Source organism: Zootoca vivipara, chromosome 15, assembly GCF_965207765.1.
Source record: "Zootoca vivipara chromosome 15, rZooViv2.hap1.1, whole genome shotgun sequence".
NCBI lineage: Eukaryota > Metazoa > Chordata > Lepidosauria > Squamata > Lacertidae > Zootoca > Zootoca vivipara.
In genome coordinates, this window is record NC_142598.1 from 12,704,299 (window position 1) to 12,718,560 (window position 14,262).

General features: G+C 45.9%; 1 protein-coding gene across 1 annotated transcript in view; it reads right to left on the reverse strand.

Moving 5' to 3' along the window:
- Positions 1-14,262, reverse strand: part of LOC118097823 (uncharacterized) — a 33,506-nt gene that overhangs the window by 13,493 nt on the left and 5,751 nt on the right. Inside the window, exons 3-11 of the mRNA XM_060268952.2 lie at positions 12,356-12,393; positions 10,245-10,385; positions 8,787-8,849; positions 7,713-7,833; positions 5,482-5,574; positions 3,852-4,012; positions 2,275-2,360; positions 1,752-1,835; positions 89-151 (exon numbers count right to left, since the gene is read on the reverse strand). Coding sequence (XP_060124935.1) covers positions 89-151; positions 1,752-1,835; positions 2,275-2,360; positions 3,852-4,012; positions 5,482-5,574; positions 7,713-7,833; positions 8,787-8,849; positions 10,245-10,385; positions 12,356-12,393 — 850 coding nt within the window. The remainder of the gene's footprint in view (positions 1-88; positions 152-1,751; positions 1,836-2,274; positions 2,361-3,851; positions 4,013-5,481; positions 5,575-7,712; positions 7,834-8,786; positions 8,850-10,244; positions 10,386-12,355; positions 12,394-14,262) is intronic.

The window sequence follows — 14,262 nt, forward strand, 5'->3', positions numbered from 1 at the left end:
TTTCAGCAGGTGCACTGGGACATGCAAACCCCCACCAAACACACACTTTCTTTAACTAGACAGACAACTCCAAAGACCTCCTTCTTACCAAGGCTTACGGTAGAATATGAGAGAGGATGACAGCCAAATTCACTGATGCGTCCAAAGGTACCTTCAGATAACACAAAGCAGGTGGGTTAGAGGCACGAAGTAGCAGGTGGCCAAAAGGAGAGGCCAGAGGCTAGTTTGGCCTGAGCGCTGGATCATGCCAGGCGCCAAGCAGCAGCCTATGGAAGGGGAAATGGCTGAATCCAGCCCATATTCTCCTTTCCCTGCTTTAAGCACCAAACCAAGCAAGGGTCTTAAGTCCAAGGGACCGGCTGGTATCCAGGATGGAGTGCTGGATTTGATCCCTAGCTCAGCCATGAAGCTCCCTCGGTGGCTATGGTGCCATCTCATGATGACACAGAGAATTATCCACCTCTAGATAGACCTCTCACTACAGTTAATTGGTTAATGGTGGGTTGGTGCTTTGCCGCTCCCAGCCAAGATACCCAGGCAAGCACATGGCTATTACCTCTGGACTGGTCATGTTGTGCGGATGCCTGATGATCGTCTTCCAAAGCAACTACAGTGGTACCTCGGTTTAAGTACACAATTGGTTCTGGAAGTCTGTACTTAACCTGAAGCGTACTTAACCTGAAGTGAACTTTCCCATTGAAAGTAATGGGAAGTGGATTAATCTGTTCCAGACGGGTCCATGGAGTACGTAAACTGAAGCGTACTTAACCTGAAGCGAACTTTCCCATTGAAAATAATGGAAAGTGGATTAATCCGTTCCAGACAGGTCCATGGAGTACTTAAACTGAAGCGTACTTAACCTGAAACGAACTTTCCAATTGAAAGCAATGGAAAGTGGATTAATCCGTTCCAGACGGGTCCAGGGAGTACGTAAACTGAAGCGTACTTAACCTGAAACGAACTTTCCCATTGAAAGTTACAGGTAGGTAGCCGTGTTGGTCTGAGTCGAAGCAAAATAAAAAAATTCCTTCAGTAGCACCTTAAAGACCAACTAAGTTTATACCTGAAGCGTACTTAACCTGAAGCGAACTTTCCTATTGAAAGTAATGGAAAGTGGATTAATCCGTTCCAGACGGGTCCGCAGAGTACTCAACCTGAAGTGTACTTAACCCGAAGTATGAGTGTAATTGCTTCTGGAAGTCCGTACTTAACCTGAAGCGTACTTAACCTGAAGCAAACTTTCCCATTGAAAGTAACAGAAAGTGGATTAATCCATTCCAGACGGGTCCGCGGAGTACTCAAACTGAAAGTACTCAAACCAAAGCGTACTTAAACCGAGGTATGACTGTACTCTATTCCCAACTTTAAAATGGAAAGCGTAACGCTGGTGGTCAACAAAAGAGGTTTAAAGACTCAAGGCAAATCTAATAAAATGTAGTATAAACACCGACAACTGGGAAACACTGGCCTGCGAGACCCCCAATTGGAGAACATCCTTTATCCAGAATTGGCCTCCATAGTCACTTACAGACTCACTGTTAAAACCGTTACAGGTAGGTAGCCATGTTGGTCTGACGTAGTTGAAACAAACAAACAAACAAAATTCCTTCCAGTAGCACCTTAGGGACCAACTAAGTTTGTCATAGGTATGAGCTTTCGTGTGCATGCACCGTGTTTCGTGTGCATGCTGCACCATGTTTATGGAAGGCAATCTTACTCGGCTATGAGTGATCGCCAAATAAGATGATTACCTTTGAGTCCCACAATGCCACAGAAAGACGCAGGGATCCTCACCGAGCCACCCCCATCTGTACCAAGAGCCAACGGGCAAAGGCCTACAAAAAGAAGCAGAATTACGAGCCTTCCATGGAGGGAAACCGTCTGGTTCTGCATTCCCACCCCCATGCACACAGTCTCCTCAGAATCACAGAACTGTAGCGTTGGAAGGGCCCCTGCCGCTGCAGGGAGGTAGGGCGGGACCCTCTGCCGCTGTGAGGAGGCCCAGCAATGCTCGCTGCCGATATATATAGTATAATGATATATTGAGATATCGTGATATTTAGCTTGCGATAACCAGCTATCGCCCAGCTCTATCGCTGACGGCGTGCAAAAGGTTACGAAAAGCAAACTCGTTGAGTTTCTGGTCCCTTGCAGTGGTATGTGTACGGGGGGGGGGTACATTTCCTTGCCAAAGGCACAAGGGAACCTATGGATGCCTCTGTTGAACTGCCACGGTCCTCCTTCCCGCCTCCCCGCCTCCCTGGACAACCTCACCTGAAGCCACAGCTGCTGCTGACCCACTAGAGCTGCCCCCAGTGAAGTGTTGGGGGTTGTAGGGGTTCCTCGCTGTACCGTGGTATCTGGAGGGAGGCAGAGAAACATTCTGAAGGCAGTGCCACCAAGACTGTTGGCAGAGGGAAGGATCTCGACATCCTGACATACAGGCATAGCTGCCAAGTCTCCCGTTTTCCCCGGGAAACCCCCGTTTTTCTAGCTGTCCCCAGCCGAAAAAACTGATTTTTTTTGTTTTTCCCCGGTTTATTCTGGCGCGGCGGCCATTTTGAAACTGGGCGGAGCATGCTCAGAAGCGACTTTTGATGCTGCTCTGCCCAGTTCCAAAATGGCTGCAGCGCGACTTCTGGTGCGGCGGCCATTTTGGAACTGGGCACAGCAGCATCAAAAGTAACTTCTGAGCATGCTCCGCCCAGTTCCAAAATGGCCGCCACGCTACTTCCGGTATGTTACTTTCGGTCCGGTCCCTTATTTTCCAGAGAGGAACTTGGCAGGTATGCATACAGGTGAGCTTCAAGGCAGAGGCCACGAGGTATGGCACCCAGTCTTCATGCTCTACCTAGCCCCGTGGTTCCCAACGTGGGGCACACGCCCCACAGGGGGGCAAATTGATTTTTAAGGGGGGCAATTCGAGAACAAGTTAGACCAAGTTAATGGCCTTTTAGGTTTCCTCCACGTGAATAGGAGTTCACTTTTTGAGTAATAAGAAGTATATGTCACCGGGGTGGGGTGGGGGGGCATCAGGATTTTAGAGATGCGTATGTGGGGCATGGCCAAAGATGTTGGGAACCACTGACCTAGCCTCACAGAGCCACCAAGACCTCAGCATTGGTTGCGCTGGGCAGAGACCATGCAAATGGCAAAGGACAGTCTCCTCCTCAAATTCCAATACCTTCTATTTTCTCTTTAGTGGGCAGGGGGGTTATTGGGTCATTCTTGCTTTTATTTTTATTATACGTTCTGTTTTTATATTGCTATTTTACCTTGTGAACCGCCCTGGGACCTGCAGGTATAGGGTGGTATACAAATTTAATTAACAAGAACAACAACAATACACATATTATCATTTAAGGAACCAGTGTTGATGCCATAAAGATTTACAGTGGAACCTCGGTTTACGAAGACTTCGGTTTACGGATTTTCGGTTTACGAACGCCGCGGACCCATCTGGAACGGATTAATTCACTTTCCATTACTTTCAGTGGGAAAGTTCGCTTCAGTTTATGAACGCTTCAGTTTATGAACAGACTTCCGGAACCAATTGTGTTCATAAACCGAGGTACCACTGTACTTTAAACTCTTCCTTTTTCACGTCTCTTCCTTTAAAGTGGGTTTTGCTGCTGACAGCAATAGCTAGTGGTTCTAAACATAATCACAATTCGGACTTTGTCTGGTCCCTTTTGACCAAAAATGTTCACCAACCTTTTAACTTGAGTGTTCCAATATAGTGCTTTTTTGCTTCACATTCATTACCTTTCTTATTCCACTCATGTTTTAAAGAGAAAGCTCCATTCAGTGTTATCAAAAAGTCCCTGTTTAATGGATGTGAGATCCCTTACCTGTTGGGGTTACAACCAGTTGTTCCAATACCCAATTCATGCATGTTTGAGACACCGATAATAATGGCACCAGCCTCTCGCAGTTTTTGGGTCACAGTGGCATCTTCGATTTCTGGCTCCATGCCCAGGTACTGCGTTCCACTTCGGTGATGATAGGGCACCTTTAAAAATGCAGGTAATCAAGGGGTTTTCCCCCATACCGGTAGAATCATAGAATTGTAGAGCTGGAAGGAACCATGAGGGTCATCTAGTCCAACCCCCTGCAATACAGGGCTATCTTTCGCCCAACGTGAGGCTCGAATCCACAACCCTGAGATTAAGAGTTTCATTTCATTTCAGTGATGTATAATGAAATGAGAAGGGTGTTTAAAATAACCTTTTTTGGGGGGGACCAGAAGCTTTTCTTGGGGGAATTATAGGGACAGAACTACCTAAAATGTATAGAAACTTATTTATGTACGGTACCCTACTACAATGAGGGACCCAGGTGGCGCTGTGGGTTAAACCACTGAGCCTAGGGCTTGCTGATAAACGGGTGAGCTCCCGTTGCTCGGGCCCAGCTCCTGCCAACCTAGCAGTTCGAAAGCACGTCAAAATGCAAGTAGATAAATAGGAACCGCTACAGCGGGAAGGTAAACGGCGTTTCCATGTGCTGCTCTGGTTTGCCAGAAGCGGCTTTGTCATGCTGGCTACATGACCTGGAAGCTGTACGCTGGCTCCCTCGGCCAATAATGCGAGATGAGCGCCACAACCCCAGAGTCGGTCACGACTGGACCTAATGGTCAGGGATCCCTTTACCCTTTACACTACTACAGCGGCAAGAATATTACTCGTCCAAAAGTGGAAAGAAGCAGAGGTCCCAGCAAAGGAAGAAGGGATACAAAAACTTATGGATTAAGCAGAAATGGTGAAACCAGAAAAATAAGAAACCAAGATAACAAACTTTTTATAAAAGAATGGAAATGGTTTATTGAATACTTACAGATAATTTGTAAACAGATAAGAACACTGGCAGGATTATTGTAATAACCTGCAGTTTTATAATATGTAGTACATATTTAAAGTAGATGAATAAATGAGCAAATTACGTGAATTTGGATATGCAGAAGATATTAAAAATAAATGCAAGGAACCGCAGAAAGAGGGGAAAGAAAGTCAAGTTTTGAAAGGTCAAAATGATTGTAAAAATACTGAAATGTATAAAAATTAGTGAAATGTATAAACTTGAAAAGTATTTTTTTTAAAAAATTAATAAAGTGATTAAGAGTCTCGTGTTTTGCCGGTTGAGCTTTCCCCATTTCACTTCCCACTGAATTTAATCTGCTTTATCTTTTCATATGCTCGCCAGTTTAGGATGACATTTCATTGTATTTGATGAAGTGGACTGTGATCCGAGGAAGTCCATTTCATAACAAACGTGTTTGGTCTTTAAGGTGTCACAAGACTCTTTTGTTAAACAAACACACAAGCTACAATGTGCTGTGATTGCTGGCGAGCACAGCCAAGCTGCCCCTTTCTTCCCCCTGTGGCAGTCCACGCGGGATTCCCAAACCCAGCAGCGATAATCCAGGCAGACCACCACCTCCCTTTCTTAAGACCGGCCTTATTCAGCAAAGCAGACTGTGCCTACCACTTTAATCTCCTCCTTCACGCACACTGGGATCCCGTCCAAAAGAGAGAGGGTCTTCTTGCTTTGATAGCGAGCGGTGGAGTCCTCCGCCATCTGAGCAGGAAGAGATTTGTAAAGTCGCGTGGCATTCATCATCATCATCATAATAATAATAATATATTATTTATACCCCGCCCATCTGGCTGGGGTGCTCCAGCCACTCTGGGCGGCTTCCAACAAAATATTAAAATACAATAATCTATTAAAGATTAAAAGCTTCCCGAAACAGGGCTGCCTTCAGGTGTCTTCTAAAAGTCTGGGAGTTGTTTCCTCTTTGACATCTGATGGGAGGGCATTCCACAGGGCGGGCGCCACTACCGAGAAGGCCCTCTGCCTGGTTCCCTGTAACTTGGCTTCTCGCAGCGAGGGAGCCACCAGAAGGCACTCGGCACTGGACTTCAGTGTCCGGGCAGAACAATGGGGGGGGTGGAGACGCTCCTTCCTGCTGAGCAGGAAGACAGATAGGAACAGGTGGCGGACCAAAGCAGCCCCAACCTGAAGTCAGATTCAAAGGCTTCAGAGTCAACAATCAGGCCCTCCTTCCCCCTCGCCAAAGGCTGTAATGAATGCAGTGGTTCTCAAACTTTTTTTCTCTGGGCCACACTTTCAGAACAAAAATTTGCTTGTGCCACACTGATTTATTTATTTTAACTGATACAAAATACATTGGAAAATAGAAAGAAACAACTCCCAGCAGTGCTTGATTTACAACACAGAACACAACGACTTTATAATATGATGATAAAAGTACAAAACGACGTACTGTAGCTACAGAAGAATACGAATCCTTTCCCAAATATAATGATAAACGGGCCTCTTACATATGTACCTTAAGTAGGTATACAAACTAAAGGAGAGGTGTGGAGCTTGCTTTTGCTGGGTCATCTCAATTATATGACGTCTCACTTGAGAGAAACAAAAACATCTCATCCACACAAAGAAGCCTTTCTCTTTTCTGATCTTCTATATTTGTCAACGAGTTTAAAATCCCTGCTCACAACAATATGTTGTGGAGAACTGTAGAAAAATAGCCGAGGCTCTCAAAGAGAGGCACAGAAGCAAAGAAGCGTAGAATTGGAAGGGACCCTGAGGATCATCTAGTCCAACCCCCTGCAATGCAGGAATATGCAGCTGTCCCATATGGGGATCGAACCTACAACCTTGGTGTTATCAGCACCATGCTCCATCCAGCTGCTATATTGGGGTCAGCAACCTTTACCAGCAGGGGGCCGGTCCACCGTCCCTCAGGCCATGTGGTGGGCCAGACTATATGGGGGGAGGAGGTGAAGAAATTCCTATGCCCTACAAATAACCCAGAGATGCATTTTAAATAAAAGGACACCTTCTACTCATGTAAAAACACGCTGATTCCTGGACCGTCCTCGGGCCAGATTGAGAAGGCGATTGGGCCGCATCCGGCCCCCGGGCCTCCCTGTATGCTATAACGTGGATACTGTGTGTGTGTGTGTGTGTGTGTGTGTGTGTGTAGGGACGCTGTGGTCTAAACCACTGAGCCTCTTGGGCTTGCCGATCGGAAGGTTGGCGGTTCGAATCCCCACGACAGAGGGAGCTCCCGTTGCTCTGTCCCAGCTCCTGCCAACCTAGCAGTTCGAAAGCACGCCGGTGCAAGTAGATAAATAGGTACTGCTGCGGTGGGAAGGTAAACAGTATTTCTGTGCGCTCTGGTTTCCGTCACGGTGTCCCGTTGCGCCAGAAGAGGTTTAGTCATGCTGGCCACATGACCCAGAAAGCTGTCTGTGGACAAACGTCCGGCTCCCTCAGCCTGAAAGCGAGATGAGCGCCGCAACCCCATAGTCGCCTTTGACCAGTCTTAACCTTTTATATATATAAATTATTTTGATACTATACTAAATTACGCTTATATGTCTCTTTGATTGTCCTTGAACCTTCCCTCCACACTTGTCATCCTCTCCTGCCACACCAGGGTGGCACACTGCACCCTTGGAGAACGAACCTCTGCTGTAATGTTTAGACGAGCCCTTTAAGTAAAGTAGCACAGCTTCTGCCTAATAATAATAATTATTATTATTTATTTATACCCCGCCCATCTGGCTGGGTTTCCCCAGCCACTCTGGGCGGCTTCCAACAGAAATATTAAAATACAGCAATCTATTAAACATTAAAAGCTTCCCTAAACAGGGCTGCCTTCAGATGATGGAAGCCCAACCTACTTTGAGGATTTCTTTCCGGTCCCACTGAACAATTGCTTGGAGGGGGAGACTGGACCTCTCGTCATCTTCCAGTGTGGCAATAATGTTCTTGGCGACCTGAAGTGGTGAAACCTCACCGGATCTAGCAAACAGAGAGCAGGCGAGAATTCTTGTAAGCCTGCACACTTCCCCACAGTCAGGCTGGGGCCATGGGAAGCTATACCCAAGGGGAAGCTGTACCCAAATCCAGCTCTAAATGGCAGAGTCTCTATTATTCATTATGCTTCTATCCATAGCTGCCAAGTATCCCGTTTCCGCCGGGAAAACCCCTTTTTTCCTACCGTTTCCCGGCGGTCTCCCGTTTAGTTTTTAATCCCGATATTCTCCCTTAAATCGGCTTCTGCCGGCGGCCATTTTTCTGGTGCCGTTTTGCCCTTCTATGGGCACCAGAAAATGGCGCCGCCGGCGCCGGAAGTCGCTTCCGCGCATGACCGGAAACACGTAAAAGCGACTTCCGGTGGCGCTTTGCCCTTTTATGGGCATCAGAAAATGGCGCCGCCGGCGCCGGAAGTCGCTTTTACGTATTTCCGGTCATGCATGGAAGCGACTTCCGGCGCTGGCGCCGCCATTTTCTGGTGCCCATAGAAGGGCAAAGCGCTACCGGAAGTTGCGTTCACGCAACTTCCGGTGTGCGCGCGCTGCCGATCCCGGATCTTTCCGTCCAGGACTTGGCAGGTATGCTTCTATCCCACCTTTCCTCCAAGGCGTGCTTTTCCATCCTCACAACAGCCCTGCGAGGTAGGTTAGGCTGAGCGAATGTGGCTGTCCCAAAATCACCCAGTGAGCTTCGTTGCTGAGCGGGGGCTCGAACCCTGGTCTCCCAAGTGCTAGTCCAGCACTCTAACCACTACACAACACTGCCTCCATGTAGGTATCAATCCCTGGGTCTCTAAAGAGCTGGAAGCCTCGATTCCACCCGCTGGGAGCCCGTTTCTGTTTTGGGGAGGCTACGAAGTCCCGCTTCTGTCAAACAGATGAGGAGGGTGACCCCCCAGGGACACGTGACAGTTTTGCTGAATACCTGCAGTCACTTACCGGTAGCAGTTCAAATAATCCTGGATCCCTTTGAAGCTGAACATTGGGCGAGCAGAACGTGAACTGTAAGGAAATGAAAGGAAAGGTAAAGAAGACCAAAAGAGAATGACGCCAGTCGCCTGAGAGCGAGAGATTGATGATCAAGCAGGCGTGGGCCCAGCACTCATATCTCATCATCCACAGCTAAACAACTTGTGCCAATGACTAAGAACACTTCGCTTTCTGCTGCCTGTTAGGACCTTGTGGCAGCAACTGCACGTTGCTGGCAGATGCCGCCAAATTCACATGTACAGGGAAGATTTTAATGTTTGACGTTTTATTGTGTTTTTATATTTTGCTAGAAGCTACCCAGAGTGGCTGGGGCAACCTAGTTAGATGGGTGCCATATTCTTATTAATATCATAAAGAAAATACTCTGCTTAGAACACCTGAGATCTTGCAATGAAGGGCAGGAGAGAGGGAGGGAGGGAGGGGAGAGAGAGAGAGAGAGAGAGAAAGGGGAGGGATACTGTACTTTTCTATGTATAAGACGAGGTTTTCTTACTAAAAATGTTTAAAAAGGAGGGCAATCTCCCAAATTTTCTTAAATTTGAGCCCCACAAAATAGGGGGCATCTTATACACAGAAAAATAGGGTACATGACACTCTGAGCTCTGGTCCCACCACCAAAATTGCCCTCCAAGGGAACATGGCACTTGACAGGAAGAAGATTCCCTCACCCATTCCGGAAGGATTAAGTAAGTCACAAACAGCATCGTACATGCCTATATGTTCCGTATACAGTGGTACCTCTACTTACGAATGTTTCTACTCACGAACGGAGCTCCGTCCGCCATCTTGGATGTGGTTTAGATAGGATTTTTTTCTACTTACGAATTTTTAGATAGGGTTGCTTCGACTTACGAATTTTTTCTCCCAATGCATTCCTATGGGATTCGACTTACAATTTTTTTCGACTTACGGATGTGCGTTCGGAACGCATTAAATTCGTAAGTAGAGGTACCACTGTACATAAAGAACAGTAGCCAATATGGTAAATATGCCTGCCCTTCTTACCTAAACATCCATTTCCCATAGAAGCAGCTGCATATTTAACCACTTGCCTAGTAGTCATAGGTGACCAAGAATTCCACTCAGACGACTGAGTGGACTGGCAGGGAAGTGGTGGATCAATGTTCCACATCCGCTTTGTAGAAGCAAATATTTTTGTTGGCAGGCTAAAATGTTGTAGCAGCCTGCAGTTCCGTGTTGGTCGTGTGGAAGAGGTCTTCAGTGGCTTGTTCCCTCCATCACCAACATGGAAATGCAGGCCAGGAACTTCTAAGGGCTGAATACTAAATGGCTCTTCCACTTTTCCTACAAATGATTTTCCCAGAGCTATCTAGTGTCCAAATGCAGCTCGTTTCCACCCGTTCCCAGCGCCCCAGATCCCCCACCCCTTTTCATTTCTGTACTTGCCTTATTTCCATCAGTTTGGGGAGAATTTTCAAGACATTTTCAGACTCTGAATGGTGGTTTTTCTCTTCCTCGGCGACGACTGGCACAAACGTAGGGTCTTCGGCAATATCAAGGTAGCGCAGGGCGGTGAAGTTGTTGAGCCTGCAAAATAAGTGCGTGAAATGGGGGCTTGGAACGGAAAAGGGTGTGGGGCAACATTTTAATCCAGAATTGCACTCGTTCTCGCTGTTGCCGAAAGTTTTCATTCAACAAGATGCTACAAAGAAGGTCTTGCGGATCCTGCCAATAAAAATCGTCTTGACAAACAGACTTTATCAGAGAAGACCAATTTTTACACCAGTAGTTCCATCACTGTCAAGAAACAGCTTTTTTATTATTTGAAAAAAGAAAAAAAAGCAAGATCAGGAGGGTACCAGAGCCCAGAGTGTCACTTACCATATTTTTCCGAGGGGCTCAGAAGGATGTCTCATTGCATCCATTAACCTTACAGATTGTAAGTCACAAGTTAAATCACTTTCCCACACCTCCAACATCCTACCTTCAGAGGATCCTCTGAAGCACAAAAACCACCATGAGGTGCAATGCCTTCTTCCCTGACATTCATCCAGAAGAGGAGACGCTTCCAATCATGGTTTCAAACAAACAACAGTTTCCCATGTTTGGGTAAACCAGGAAACTGTGGTTGGAAGTTTCGTATCTCCTTCCTTTGCACCCAGAGGAAGATGGGGAGAGCATATGGGCACAAACCTTGTGCCTGATCGTTGTTATAATTCCAAGTAACAGGGAGAAGGAAACAGCTGGTTTCCCAAACTCTCCGTCTATTTATTCCTCCCCACCCACCCAAGTAAGGTTGTGATCACGTATGAGAAGCGAGCCAAAGTTGCTATTCAGACCAAGTGAAATAAATGAACATGGCTAGGTTAGGCCCATTAATTTTGATGGGTCTGCCATGAGTAAAGCTTAGCTGAATCTCACCCCTTGTATCCAGTATCTTGTTGAAGTGGCCCCCAATGAGTACCATTAATGCCAAATTGATTAAAAGTTAATTGGGAAACACAAGACCCACAGTTAGTTTTGCATATCTGCACAGCTAAAATTGTCAGATGTATTCCCTGCTGTGGGACATGGGAGTTTTCTGCGAATTCTGGACTGTTTAATCCAGGCATCCCCAAACTTTGGTCCTCCAGATGTTTTGGACTACAATTCCCATCTTCCCCAACCACTGGTCCTGTTAGCTAGGGATCATGGGAGTTGTAGGCCAAAACATCTGGAGGGCCGCAGTTTGGGGGTGCCTGGTTTAACCAAACCAACCACATAAGATATACCCCAAAACACAACTTTATGGTGCATAAATGCAACAAGATGCTGTTGCAAAAAGCTGGCTGCGCTCAGTATGCATGCAAGATAGAGGAGTTGGCATCTGAAGAATTTTAAACCATCTGTTTAAAATGTTAGTATTACCACACAGAAGTGCCAAGGTGCCACTCATCTTTGCCTTGCCTGGGATACGGCGCTGCTTCTGCTCCGACCCGACCCTTCAAGATGCCAATAGCTTGTATCAGGCATTAGCAAGTGCACCATGCTTGATACAGAATGTGTATTAAGGCAAGCAAGGCGTCAAAGTAGGAAACAGTCCCCTTCAACAGAGAAGGGAATACCAGCACCCAGATAATTGCAGAGTTCAGCAAAACTGGAAGCAGGAGCCAAATCAAATCAAAGCCCCAGAAGATGCTGAAAAGCAACAACCATCCTCAAGTTCCTCCATATACGGCCTATGGGAAATCTGTAAAGTGTAGACACTGGGAAGCATTCTATGAACTATTTGCGCTAGTGCAAGGATTGGCACTAATGTAGCAAATTTCCACCCTCCCTTTTCGCTGACATGTGCGCTGCACTGTCCCCAAATCTGCTCTGGAGAGTTGATGATCCCCTTCCTTGCAGATATTAGGGCGCATAGGGAGAAGAAGGGGGGAACATTCCATTGCACAAAGAGAAATCCTTGCGCCGACAGAATGGTCTCCTTGGCGCTCTGTTGAATACAATCCACTTCTTCTAGCAACACAGACCTGCTCCCCAGTTTGAAATCTAAAATAAATAAATAAAATACTCACCACATTAGAAGTGGCACTAAAAAATTCTGTCCGAAAGCCTATAAGTGGGTATAAAAACAAATAAAATAATTGCAGTTCTAGTAGATTTGCTGTCGATTCTCTTGAGGTGCTTAAATATGCACATAATTTCAGGGGCAAACCTGCTGGACATTCAACACATTTTTGAGCATATGGCTCATCTCTTCTCTGGGATTATATTCAGCAGAAACACATTCTTTCAGCAGAAGCCAGGTTTGCACAACATTGACTGGTCAGGCCTTGCATCAATGATAAGGCTCCCTCCACTGTTTCTAGAACAGTTTGTGAAGTGCAGAAAAGCCATTAAAAAGAATGTGACCAGGAGCCCAGGTGTGTCTCATCGCAGGAGCAATGATGGAGAGGCAGAGAAAACAGGAGTAATAAGTGGAACACACATTCTGTGTCCCACATCTGGTTTAGATGCATAGGAAGAAGAAGGAGAAGGAGAAGGAGAAGGAGAAGGAGAAGGAGAAGAAGAAGAAGAAGAAGAAGAAGAAGAAGAAGAAGAAGAAGAAGAAGAAGAATGGGACCCAGGTGGCGCTGTGGGTTAAACCCAGAGTCTAGGGCTTGCTGATCAAAAGGTCGACGGTTCGAATCCCTGTGACGGGGTGAGCTCCCGTTGCTCGGTCCCAGCTCCTGCCCACCTAGCAGTTCGAAAGCACATCAAAGTGCAAGTAGATAAATAGGGACCGCTACAGCAGGAAAGTAAACAGCGTTTCTGTGCGCTGCTCTGGTTCGCCAGAAGCAGCTTTGTCATGCTGGCCACATGACCCGGAAGCTGTATGTGGACAAACACCGGCTCCCTTGGCCTATAGAGCGAGATGAGCACCGCAACCCCAGAGTCGGGCACGACTGGACCTGATGGTCAGGGGCCCCTTTACCTTTTATTATTATTATTATTATTATTATTATTATTATTATTATTATTATTAATTACTTCTACCCCGCCCATCTGGCTGAGTTTCCCCAGCCTCTCTGGGCGGCTTCCCAGAGGAGATGAAAAATACATTAAAACATCAGTCATTCTATTGCGTTCAACAGTACAATAAGTCACAATCCCGTTCTGATGCCTTGCTTGTCCTAAAAGTGTATATGCACTTAGAGAGCCCACCCACTTTTTGCCTACAGTCAGGAACTTCTGCAGTACTGTGGGGAACTGTGTAAACTTCATCTGATCCAAACGAGTATATGAGCTTCGTCACCAACATACAAAAAGGAAGCGCCTATCCCAGTGGTCGGCAAGGTTTTCCTACAGTCTAGTCCAGGCATGTCTAAAGTCCATTTCGGGGGCCTAATCCGACTCCTGTGGCAGTTCATTTCCCAGGGTAAAATCCTTTAAAAAACCTCAACAACTTGTACCCTAAAAAAGCTCAACAACTCCAATCCTTAAAAAAAGCTCAACAGCTTTGGGGGTAAAATCCTTTAAAAAAAAAAAAAGTCAACAACTTCGGTTGGCCCTTTGGTCGACCCTTCACTTCATCAAATCTGGCCCTCTTCTTTTGTAATATAATCTTCATTGGTTTTCCAAACTTCATACTTCCCATATATATTACATTACACTGCACATTTGTAGCTTGCTCATACAGTACGAGCTGACTTCCTTTCTTCCTTCTTCTGACTTCTTTTTGTCGCTTTTAAATTATGTCTTTGTTTGTTTTGTACACTATTGTTTGTTTACAGACTTATCTATAAATTGTTTTTAAGTAGATAAACTCTTCTATACATACAGATCTTGTTGCCTGTCTTACTATTTGTAGATACATTAAATTAATTTAGTTACCTTGTAGTTCATGTTGTCATTATTACTGTTAATCCAATAAAAATATTTATTTGCACATTATGAGGTTTAATTCAATTCTACTGGTTTCTCTATTTCACACAAATCTTAT